At 41.2% G+C, this 12,977-nt stretch overlaps 1 protein-coding gene across 1 annotated transcript; it reads left to right on the top strand.

Moving 5' to 3' along the window:
• Positions 1-563: 563 nt before the first annotated feature.
• LOC137268313 (uncharacterized) lies at positions 564-9,273 on the top strand. The gene is made up of 7 exons (XM_067802864.1): positions 564-647; positions 1,252-1,459; positions 3,045-3,205; positions 3,710-3,851; positions 6,231-6,367; positions 7,370-7,517; positions 8,856-9,273. The coding sequence occupies exons 1-7, from the start codon at positions 626-628 to the stop codon at positions 9,124-9,126; spliced, it is 1,089 nt and encodes a 362-aa protein (XP_067658965.1). The 5' UTR covers positions 564-625; the 3' UTR covers positions 9,127-9,273.
• Positions 9,274-12,977: the final 3,704 nt, after the last annotated feature.

The raw sequence follows: 12,977 nt of genomic DNA, 5'->3' as shown, positions 1-12,977 counted from the left end.
GTGGCCGCTCGTCTCGCCGAATACCCGTGTTCGATTTTCCACATTAGTACATGGGTAAATGGGTACATGGGTACAATGTGTGAAGCCAATTTCTGGTGTCCTCTGCCGTGATATTGCTGGAATATTGCTAAAAGCACCGTAAGACTATACTCTTACATTCACTCCTTATAATGTCCCCTATGTTTGAAGGCAGAGTATGATATAGTAAAGTGCATTGTATTATATGACTGAAAGGTTCGATGCCCTCAGTATTGTCTGAAAATATATTTCATATAACGTTCATGTAAAGTAAATGTATTAGTGTGGTTTATAAAATCAGCAATGTTACGCAAGTACTTATCATGTGCAGATCTTATCACTACAAAGTGGCGCCATGCCCGAAGTGATCTACAGCACCCAGAAGTAATCAATTACATCCATCACCTGTCAACACTCTCTCACGATCCGCACGAAGTATTAGTGACGGTGTGCTATGCACTTCCCTGATTGGATGCGTCCGTTTTCATTCAGTGACGTCACAGGCTGTGGGATAACATGTTTAAATCTTTAAATGAAAGTATCGCTATATTTTTGATCAGTGTTTTCACACGGGTTAGGGACACCCACACACCCAGGATACACCAAGATGTTGGCCAAACTAATAACCGGTGAGAACTGCTTGACCTTTCCCACTTGCTTTTTCTGTGAATATTGTGGCCGATTGTTGTCATCGTAACGAGGACATTTCAAACACTTTAGAAAAACTTTCCGGTGCACTGTTGTTATTCACGTGTGAATGCCGGTATATTCCACATGTGAATGACTTTAAATCTTACATCTATTTACTCTGAGAATGTCTATTTAACACACGGGGATAATATATTCACACATATTTGTACATAAATATATATTTTCCACTTTGGAGCAAAGGAATCGGAAATTTAAGAAAGCGCAATATACCATAATTTAACCCTGTTGATGGTCTTTCACATTTTAACATCACATTCATTATCATGATCACTATCAGTTAGTGTATCTATAGTTTGTGTATAACAGTAAAGCGTTTTCAAGAAAATGTGCTAAGCGCATGAAAACGATAGAGATGCCTCCAGGCCGATAATCTCACACGTTTTCCCAGAAGAACGGAAGTTTCCACCATAACAGTAGTCCCACAGGAGATTTCACTTACAACGTGAATATCATTTTGTATAACATTTGTTTCAAATCATAATGCACCAACATGACTTTCTTAATTTTACAATCGCCGTATAGGTTGTGTTGTTTTGACACTCATCTCCATGGCAACTGGTCAGTCCACTGGAATGACCACCTGTCAGCAGACCTTCCTACAGCGGCTGTATGCCTGTGTTGGACACAGCAACATGGACGTAAACAACTTTCTCTGGCTGGTCACCAACAGAACCAATGGTCAAGCCCCTAACAACACTGATCCACACACATTCAAAACACAGGCTTGTGGGTGAGTACTTGGAAAACAAAGCACAGGGAGGGGTCGGGTGATCGTGGCACAGGGTGGTAAATAATCGTCATCAACAGTATCACTGCCCAAACACATTCAATACACAGGCAGGTGGGTGAGCACTTGGAAAACAAAGCACAGGGAGGGGTCGGGTGATCGTGGCACAGGGTGGTAAATAATCGTCATCAACAGCACCATTGTCCAAACACATTCAATACACAGGCAGGTGGGTGAGCACTAAGAGACCGAAGTTATCATAATTTTCATCATCAACTTCATTATCGCCTAAGTGATGGACATCTTTAGCATTATACTAGTAATTATTAGAAATAATAAGGAAACGATATATCCCTGGCTAACCATTGCTTATCAGTGAGTTATTGCTTGGACCTACTTTCCTCCTGGCAATCATTCCCAAAACGTCAAAACTTCAAGCGGAAAATATAAAGGACAACAAAACAAATGGACTAAATATACATCTTGATTCTGCCAAGATTTTTACAGTGTGTACAAAATGAAACTGGTCAGGGAAAAGTAGTAAAAATCGTTCCACAAATGATGTCCAACAGCCAATCAAATAACACGGATCATAAGGCAGCTGCCATGGATTTCAGTGAAAGGTTTTGGAAACACTGGTAGTCTCTAGACAGTAACTGCAACCTCTTCCCACCTAGAGTTGGAGGATTTCAATAGTAATGTTCATGTAAAAGTTAGGTAGTCGTAATTATTCCACAACGTCGGATTCAGTCTAAAATTGTAATTCAAAGTTCCGAAAGTCCAAAGTTATACGGTGGTATGTCTTGATGCTGTTATTCGCACAAGTATTGGTAGCTAGTCTGTTGTGTTAAAACATTATCAATGAGTTGTTAGAATTATTTCTTGGAAACAGTAGGCGTGATGCAGGGCGCTTTTATAGGTCCTGCTTGTATTTGTCATTAAATACATTTTGCCATGTTCATAACAAAGAGGATGGTTATTATCCTGGATGTCTTCTGCACAGATCACTATCACTATGATTAAATCCAAATTCTCCTTATTGAGTCCATTGATATTGTCATATTCTTGGAGCTCAGCAACGCAACATTTTCATGTATAAAGTGATGGTAAAGGAGGATGAAACAGCCAGTGTATTTAGGACAGTTCATGGCCATCGCGCACTCTATGCATACTTAGGAATATAGGCAAACCACAGAACGTCTGCATTACATCAGAATGTTTATTTTCTGTGCTATCGCTCGACCCATCATTCTGATTTTATTGCCGACACAACCCCACCCGCAAAAAACAAACAAACAAACAAAAAAAGATATAATAAAATTTCAGAATTTTGTTGCAACGTGAAACATGTAAAATATGATGTCCTCAAAGGCAAACTTGGGAGAGAAAAGAAGTGTAGACTGAGGAAAATCTGGAGCTGAATGTCACAACCAAAGCCACAAAAACTTCAGCTGTAATCAGCTTTACTTTACTTCAACAATTGATAACTGTAACGTGCAGAAGATTGACTGCAGGTCACAACAACGGAGCTTGAAGTGTTTTGTTACAGCTTGTATCACCCAATCTGAACGGATGGTGTTAATTTCAGTCGACAAGAAGAACTTGTCAAGTGCAGCATCGTGTTCATGAGAGAGCTGATCAATGCCTCAATGTGCAGTCCCAGCCAGACTCAGTCCGAAGACCAGCGTCCACTCATTGACCGGCAGTTCCGGGCTTTGTTTGGGTCTTTTGATCAAATTTGTGCTCATCGTAAGTACCATATAATGGTTATTTCTTCAACATTGAATTGCAGAATTAACCTCAAGAAGTAGCATCGTGAAGAATGAGGACAATTCTTTTACGAATATACAATTTCCTTATTCTGTACAGGCGATGTTTCGCCATAAATTCTAATATTGTCGTCAAGCAAGAATCTATGTTAAAGTGTCCATCTCGTCAGCTTCCAAAATGCTTAGTATCATGATTCGACATATTCCTGCACAACAGTAAATTGTTTCATTCAAGTTTATATTTCATGGCTTTATGAATGTACCACTGAACTGTTTCCCTGTGTCCTTTTTCAGGTCAGTACTTTTTTTCAATAATTCATTTGAAAGAAATCACTTCTGCAAACTGTAGAAGTATTTCTGCAAACTTTGGAAATGTTTCTGCGCACTGCAGAAGTATTTCTGCAAACTATTGACGCGATTCTGCAAGCTATAAAATGGTTTTTTTTATTTACAGTATCTTACTTGTGTTTTTGACTATTCACAGCTTGTCGCCAAACGCTTACAACAGACTTACGAAATTGTTACACTGAGTCCCATCTTGACCCGGAGTTATTCCTGTCCAATTCCACAATGGGGCGTGGCGCTGTAATCGGGACGACAGATGACCAGGCCGAGACATTCTGCAAGTGAGTAACTCATTTTACTTCAAATGACGGTGATGATGTTGACACTTTTTAATGCCTCACCTTCCATAGTCTGTCAGTCAGTTGTAGCGACTGAGGATTGAGGTGAATTTGTGAGTGAGTGACTTGGATTGCAGCTTAAGTCTAGGTGTCAGGAAGTAAGGCCAACGGAAGTCTATTGATGACTATTTTACAGTTATTTCCAATATTTTTCCTTCAATAGGGATACATGAGCCTGCTAAAAACGCAAATTAAAAGGTCAAAATATACCCCCAAAAAAGAAACGCATATAGGAATTTCAACTGTTTATTTTGAAACATCTTGTTGCCCAATCGCAGCCCACTCTGTCTGTAGTGCATGTGCAAGTTGCTGAAGTGTCTGGGGCTGAGGGCTACGACGTCGTAACCGTCTGTCCAGGGCATCCCACAACTGTTCGATCGATTTTAAGCCCTGTGATCTTGAGGGAAAGGGGAGCACACTGATGTTGTGGTTCTGGAGAAAGTCTCTAGTGTGATGTGCTGTGTGTGGCATTGTCCTGTTGAAACAACTCCCTCTGGCGACCAAAGATTGGAAGGAGGGATGGGCGTGGGATTTCGTCACAGTACCTTTCAGCAATCAGGTTGCCCTGGATCATCACCAAATCACTTCTCGAACGACAGGTGATCCTTCCCCACATCATACCACTTCCCTAGTCGAATCTATCCACCTGGGGAACGCAATCGTCGGCGAAATGCTCACATCGACGTCTGTACATACTTCCATTGCGTCGTTCCAGTAGAAATCGTGATTCATCACTGAACCTGATTCTACGCCAATTCGGTAGGTTCCAGACCTGAACATTGATGCACGATTCACCTCGATGTCCACGATGTTGTTGTCGAAGCACAGGGCCAAAATAAGGTCTTCTGGCACGTAAACCATCCTGTTCCCGACGGTCTGTGCAGGACGCCGCCTCAATCCGGGTATTTGTTGAGCGGTACTGGTCGTTGTAGCTGTTCGATGACACAGGTGATGTACCCGGATGTAGCGATCCTGCGCGGCAGTGGTCGCTCGAGGTCGCCCACTACGAGGGGCATCTGCTACCGAATTCTGCCGGCGACATCTCTTCCTGAGCCGTGAAATGGTTATTTGGTGAACATTCATGCGTCGGGCAACTGCACGTTGATAATGACCAGCTTCAAGGATACCAGTGGCGATATGACGGTTGAATTTACTTAGACGTGGCATTTTGCATTCGTCAACAATATTCCAAATACAGTGGATACTCGACAAACAGCGATGAACCTTTTATACCCATCATTGAGACTATCTGATCCCCAACTTTCACGAGCATTGCATGTGAATTGTGTATTCTGTGACACTACACGCCGAAATTGGAAATCATGCGGCTAAATAAGGCTATTTTACGGATGTGCGTTTTGGTGTGATGTTTCAAGACATAAACACCACAGCACTCATAAACAGTGCAAACCCTTTTGTAAAATGAATCACGTTTTAATTCATTGCTACATGACACTGCAATTTTCATTGTGCGTTTCTTTTGGGGGAGAGTATATATACAGTGATTCTGTCACTTACGCATCTATTCGTGAGGGCGTTATCACTATTGAATCATTTTCCTGATTGGAATTTTCTTACACGCTTTTGAAAAGTCTTCAAGTTAAATAATGGAGTTTCTGCTTACTTTGGATAATAACCACAAACACACAAAGGTTGTTTACGTGGCAGGCATTTCACTCTTCTGGGGAAAAAGTACTAAAATAAATATCCCAATAATGATAATCATAATAATGCGACAAAAATGTTTCTTTAATCGTAAAAAATCTCACCTGAGGGTCCTTTACGTGGTTCTGACTCTAACATATTAAACATTCATTAACGCATATCAAATGAGGATGTAGAACAGCTAATCGGTGGCTCTCAAACTGATCTGATGTTCGGCAACACTGCTTGTTCTAAGAGGCGGCAAATGGGATTAGGTGTTCAGGTGCGCTTACACATGTAATCGTATCTCAATTACGTCGAGCTGTGCTCATGATGTTGACCACTGGATTGTCCGGTCGAGACTCGATTATTCACAGACCGCCGCCATATAGCTGGAATATTGTGAGAGCGAGCGTAAAACAACAAACAACAAGCAAACAAAACAAAAACTCGTAAAAGTTACAAGTACAGCACGTGTACAGTGCTGACCAAGGATCACAATTAGGGTTGGCTTGAGATTCGACCGCAGGATCAGCAGACCAAACGTACGGAAACTCACAAACGTCTGTTCCCCCGTTGAAGTTACATAAACGAGGCAGTCGTTTCGGGATCGGATCGTGTTTGAAAGTGCTTAAATATGTATTATGGTTCGGGAATGCTATGTAAATCTCATTCCAGAAACAAGGACGCTCTTGTCACGTGTATGAAAAAGAGGCGAGACGACTGCCCGGAGTCACCAATTGTACTGCGAGCTATTGGCCTGGACATTGATTCCATGGAGAAAGGTGTGGGAGTCTTGTGCAAGCATACTGACCGTAAGTATATCCTCAGACAGACAAAAAAAAAACAATCGCTTGCAAGCGATGTACAGCGATTCGCCTCACAACGGAGTGCTAACTTTCAGCCACTTGCAGTCGCATCAATCGCTGGATGATGTTGCTTCGTTCTCAAACCAAAATGGCGGCTAAGGAAAGTTTGAATTCGAAGGCTGATCAAAATTGTTCGGCTGTTAAATTGGCAAAAAACAGCTTACATTCCAGCATCCTCAGTTTGTTCCACAGGTACAATGTAGTAACCAACAATCGTAAATTCATCACTCGTCATTGAGACTCTCCTATTACGTTCTCTATTAGTGCCAGACGAAAAAACGGTAATGGCTCTGCCATTTTGGGAAGAGCGATAAACGCGTCGAGCTGTTGCAAGCCCCAAATAAGCGATTCATTTGCTTACCCAAAGCGATTTTCCGCTTGTAATGCACCCATACTGGACTGGTCACATTTCATGTCCTCGAGATGTCTCTTCAACGGAAACATTACGCCGTATTCACTGACATCAGATCAAATTCCTCCAGAGCTGAAAGGAAACACATCCTTTAAAATGATATCAACGAATAATTGAAAATCAATGATGACACAAGGTGTCCGCTTATTATGAAGGAAAATATAACCGAAAGATTTATTGGCAAAGAGTTTCTCTGTTCTTGGGTTTTATCACTGTTGCCCCTGAAGACGTCATGTCATGAAAGCATCCAGCCAATAAACGTAAACCCCTGACATGTTGTTCTTGAAAAGAGGCAATCGTAATTTGAGTGAGTGAGTAGTTTTAGTTTTTTACGTCGTTCCAGCAATATCACGGTGGGAGACACGCAATATCACGTTCGCTCGTCACGCCGAAAAGACCCGGGTTCGATTCCCCACATGGGTACAATGTAGCCCAATTTTTCCGTCTGCCGAGATGATGCTGGAATACTGCTGACAGCGGCGTAAAATCACAGTCACTCACTTTTCCATTACGATGTTCTCTGTGTTGTCTTGCAGTGTACCTCATCGGTATTGATTGCTTCGCTGAACAGACAGAATCAGTTTTGCAATGTCAACAGTCACAGATCCAGGACACCGTGCAGCTGATGGTGGCCTCACAGCAAGAGAGGTTGGATGAGCAGCAGTTTATGGACAGATTCTGCCAGTAAGTCATATTTACATGCACATGCAAAGAGATGCAAACAGGCATACAACTGCATACACATGTGCGAAAATTAAGAGTTAAAGCGTTCGCACGTCAACCCGAAGCCTATAACGTTCAATTCCCCACACGGGTACAATATTGCTAAACGCGGCGTTATCCAAACTTCAGTCACTGCACTGCCGATGCACAAACATATATACTCTATAAAATAGCAGGGGACATTCCATTTTGCGAATATACTACTAGCCAATGCCAGTGCATGCGAGAAAAAGTAATATATATCATAGCAGTTTTGTAATATCCACACAGATGAAACATTTCCAAAGGAATGGAATAAATGGTGATCGATATTTTCCTCCACGGTTTCATTATTTGCATTTTATCAAGCGTGTAAGTCTAATATCCCCTACATTTTGTGAATGGTATATATAGGTAAGATCCAAATGCACATACATATATACATGTATATCCACGGCTTCTCACAATACTCTATGACTTTCATTGTGGGACAACATAAAACATCAAAGCTTGAGAGTAACATTCTCGATTATCGTCCGAAACTGCTTCCATTGGGCGGAAAGGGTGAAATAACAGTCACAATTATTCTGATTTAGAAACCCCATAGTATATACTACTGAAAAAAAAGAAACGGAACTGGTTTTTGTCCAGTTGTTACATAGAAGACATAAACATAAACGCTTAATTTTATGAGATTTCATAATTTCGAAACTTGCGTTTCTTTCGCTGTTCAGTATATACGAAGTAATCATGGAAAATCACTGATCAGACAATTGCTAATCACTATTCTCTAATCAGACCCCGGCCTGGTAGACTCTCACAATTTATACACAAAAGTATTTATTTGATTATTGCCTAGTTCCTCACGAAATCCCTGTCATGCTACGGCGGCTTATAAACAAAACCCTTTTCGCATCCATTTGAGCAAATGAGTGAGTTTAGTTTATGGCACTTTGAGCAATGTTACAGCAGTATCACGGCGGGGACAGATGACAGATCACTCACTAAACCCATGTGGGGAATCGAACCCGTGCCTTCACCGTGACGAGCCCGGCGAGTAGCGCGTCAGTTTATTCGTATAAGTCCGATCGGTTACCATGCTTAATATTTAGATAGTACTGAAGTCTTGCCCAAACATTTTAGCGGCAATCATGTGTAAGCCTGGACATTTTTCTCAATATGGTAGTTACGCCATGCGAGTGAACGCTTTAACTACTAAACTACCCGATGCAGTGGAGCTGATTCATGAAGTAATATACATATATTACTTATCACAGGCGCACCTTATTATGCATCATTACCCGTGATCACTTATTTCAGGATTCGTGTGGATCACGTTGGTTGTGACCTTGACGCCTGGGGTAGGAAGAAGCACAAGTCGTGTAGCCCAGCAGTGTTGGGCCTGAGGACAGAGCTGGAGTGCAACCTCCTCCCGGATGTCTGCAAAGAGAGCCTGAAGAGCACCGTCGATAAAATATGCCACATCGACAACTTCAATCGAGACAAAAGACCCGGGGGTGGTGCAACTTCCGCTTACGTATCCATGGCAACACTTCCGTTTGTGTTGATTGCCGCCATTTTTAATCACTGAAGTCACTCCCTACCGAAAGTGTTTCGGAGTAAGAGATTGCTGAGCAATGGTTAATAAAACAGAGACAAGCATCCTGATGAAGTTATAATAACGGAGAAAAGGAAATGTGCTGTTTGTGTTTTATTACTGGTGCTGAGTTACAAACAACGCTTGAAATGAGAAATATATATTGCAGATTCTATTTTTACTCTTTATATAAAGTACAAAGTACATTTATTGCGGTCAATAAACATTTTGCCATTTTGACCTATTTACATTTATCCCCATGCGTTTGCTCATACAATTGCTGTTTCGTTGTCCGCGTCAAGGACAGTAGTGCTAAGGTCCCATTGTAAATAGTCTTGCATTTAAAACAGATATTTATTCAAATTGAGGACATATTTCCCCTAGTTCAGTGGAACCCAATGACAGTAGTATATCCAACGTATGCCTCAGCTGCAAGTTTGTTTCTTGATCGGAACGACGCGCGTATCTGTCGCGTCAAGGTCGCGTTTGAGGCACTTTTAATTAATGCATTTTTCCCCACAGAAAAATTCTCTTCACTGCGACCGATGTGCGAATTGTTCGTGCAACTTTCGGTTTTTCTTCTTAACAGTAGATTTAGTACTCTGGTCATATGTTTTCGTGGATGGGAAGTGATTTATGATCACTGTCAGATAATAGCATTGATTCAAAGGATCTGTACAGTAATCCATTCAGCTATTATGTATGCATACAAAATATGCATGCCTCGCATTGCTTTATGCAAAAATGCTCCTTTCTTGTGTTAGCAGTTGCTGTATTGTTTGTGATGAAGTGTTGCGTCACACATGACTGTAAATAAGAAATAAACAAAAAGGCTTTCAAAAATGTGTCATTCTATGTGTACAAGATATGAATATTAAATGTAAATCCTTAAACTTTGATAGTTGTAGAATTTGCTCCTACTACAGTCGTAGGATTAAAGATTCCATTGTTTCATGTTTTCAAAAAATTCACATTCTTAACAAAATGTGAGAGTTAATTGCATAATCACAATCTAACTGTGATGATTGATTAATTGAGTGAGTGAGATCAGTTTATGCCGCACTTGGCAATATCCCATCTATATGACGACGGTCTGTAAATAATGGAGTCTGAACCAAACAATCCCGTGATCAACAGCATGAGCATCGATCTACGCAAATTGCTGAAGATCAATTCTCACCCGGATCTTCACAATCAAATAGTAATGATACTACATGCGGGTGTTCTTGGAAAGGTCACGAAGTCCTGCCACGTCACTGTCACCAGTTACTAACAGACGTTGTACTGGTATCAGAATTGGGTCTTGGGGATGGGCGTCTTGCTCAGATATCGTAGGCGCGTCGGCGTCGTTGCACTGTTCCTTCAAGTACAGCTCGGTTGCCAGGTATTGTACGGAGTGTAAGAGTCGGTGGGTGTATCAGAGGTGCGTGGTTCGAATCCAACCGACCTGACGTTGGCTTGTTACTGGTGGGCGCCACTTGAGTGTTTTGGTGAAAAGGTTCCAGATGATTGATTGTATTGATGTTTAATCGCAACAAGGAATCAGACAAAACATACCTAAGGCTCTATTTCATTTTGATAAGCGGCGTACTTGCGTTTTAACGTACCGGCTATTTTCTCTATTATGTCAGTCATCTTACAAACTTCGAACAATCGGAACAACTGCCATGTAATCATATCCTTTATTTGGATCAAATCTAAACAAATAAGTCAAAAGATCACCAACACAAAATGACACAATACCATTTGCCTGTGCCTTTATACAGTACTTACTGGGGACAAAGATCGCGAGTGGAATTGCATCAGCACCACCCGTACACCAGACGAAGGGAAGAACCACATGCAGTTGTTTCTAAAATCCTGGTTTCATGAACGAGGGCAGACCTCTTCTGAGACACGCAAAGATACAGTCTCATGTATATACACTGAAAGAAGTACCCCTACACCCTGTTTTCTCTCCTCACCATATTTACCATTAATCACTGCAAAGGAACCAACTGGCAGTGGCCCATCTAAATGCAAACAGAACGAAAAACTTTTGTTATTCAGTAAATCAAGCATGTAAAAAATACTTATTCTGTAGTGCTGATAATGATGGTCCCATTTTGAAAATTCTGTCATACAATCCGCAAGAGATGATCACAAAGTCATGTTAACTGTCATATGACAGGCACTCCCACATTTAGCAGAGTTTGATTACATTGTCTTTCTACTGAAAGGTGAAATGATGTTTCGCTCGGTTGAATGCATTGTGAATAAGAGAGAAAGTACTTTCTCCTTAGTGGTATGCAATGGTAAAGGGAGGTAATTACATCTATTGAAAGGTGAAAATAGAGGGGACTGAGATGCATGGTTTAAGAGTTCGCTCGAGTGAGTGAGTCAGAAAGTATAGTTTTTCTTTAGCAATATTCCAGCAATCTCAAGGCGAGGAACACCAGAAATAGGCGTCACACATTGTGCCTATATGGGGAATTGAACCCAGGTCCTTGGCGTGACGAGCGTTCGCCTCATCCACTAGACGACACCGCTATCCCCTTTGGTGAGATGAACGAGAATGTAAAGTTCAGTTCACATTGCTGCAACAAACACGCTAAATAGAAATCACACATAAAACCCACATGGAGTAGACTACGGGTCTGTCTCTTTCCGTGCCCACCATCTCTGGGCCATGTTCCCTCAAGGGTGAAGTGAAGTGATGAAACTCAAGAGTGGATAAAAAGAAGGTAGGTGGAAGGTGGTCTGAATCCACTTTTTATTACGTACTGAATAACATATGAAACGACCAATACGCAAACTGTACCTTCCCCTGCAAGAATTAGTACGATCCCTAGTCCTTGGACTTTCTTCATTAACAAAATACCTATACTCTCGTTCGTAAAGTTTGTTTATTTGTTGTTTAAATCTGTTCTTGTTCATTCCAGCAGAATGATGTTACGTATGGCAGCTTCTGAACCAAAGAAATCTGGATCATAACATTACAAAGTCTTTGACCCAGTTTGGTTTTTCTTGTAGTGTGTGTATGAAACGAGTGCACATATATGATGAAATACTCCTACAGCTTCAAACACGATTAAGTGTTCCTCCTTTCAGAAATCCGAAAGTCGCTGTTGAAAGAATTGTGCATGAACTCTCTCCATAACTGTCGCGCACCTCTGACACCATCCATCTTCTGCTGCTCATCTAATTTTCAGTTTTCCATTCAAGTGATCTTCATAAAGTTTTCGCCCGTTAAGGCAAATAGGTAAAATGTCTTTTGAAGATTCTGTGGCCTACGTATATCACGTAAACAAATAGGATCGTTATTATACATTTATATTTTTATTCTGACTTCTGTCTTTAATGGTATAGATGGAAGCAAGAGTCAATTCTGTCTAAATCCACTGATTCATACAACGCAGATTCACAGGTGATCTTCTTTGGATGAATGGACCAACAGAAGTCACGCCACGTAAGTCATGAAGTCATTAAAGATTATTACCGAACTGAAGAAATGATTACACGATGCCATTTAGAAAGTGGTCAAATGCAACATATGTCATATCTGGGATTTCACTTTCTTAGTAAAGTACAAATTCTAGTACTTTTTTCGGTTGGAAGTCGCGGTGGCTGAGCGGGCTAGGCGGCTGACTTTGTGTGCTGGCGATTAGGTGCCTGACTCTGAGGGTGCGGGTTCGAATCCCGGATGGGACTCAACCGAAAAACGTACTAGAATTTGTACTTTACTAAGAAAGTGAAATCCCAGATATGACATATGTTGAACTGAAGAAACTTCGTGTTTGCCCACCGTTGAAATTCAGTGTGTTCGTAAAGATCATGAAGACAATGGTTCTTCTTCGTCAGTGATA

Source organism: Haliotis asinina, chromosome 16, assembly GCF_037392515.1.
Source record: "Haliotis asinina isolate JCU_RB_2024 chromosome 16, JCU_Hal_asi_v2, whole genome shotgun sequence".
In the NCBI taxonomy this organism is placed as follows: domain Eukaryota; kingdom Metazoa; phylum Mollusca; class Gastropoda; order Lepetellida; family Haliotidae; genus Haliotis; species Haliotis asinina.
The sequence above is the reverse complement of the archived record's forward strand: the minus strand, read 5'-3'. Positions and strand labels throughout refer to the sequence as shown.

Bases quoted from the DNA above. Each gene is read 5' to 3' on its own strand.
- LOC137268313 (XM_067802864.1), top strand. From the start codon at position 626: ATGTTGGCCAAACTAATAACCG. The intron at 3,852-6,230 runs GTGAGTAACTCA...ATCTCATTCCAG, and splicing joins CAGGCCGAGACATTCTGCAA to AAACAAGGACGCTCTTGTCA. The intron at 7,518-8,855 runs GTAAGTCATATT...CACTTATTTCAG, and splicing joins TTTATGGACAGATTCTGCCA to GATTCGTGTGGATCACGTTG.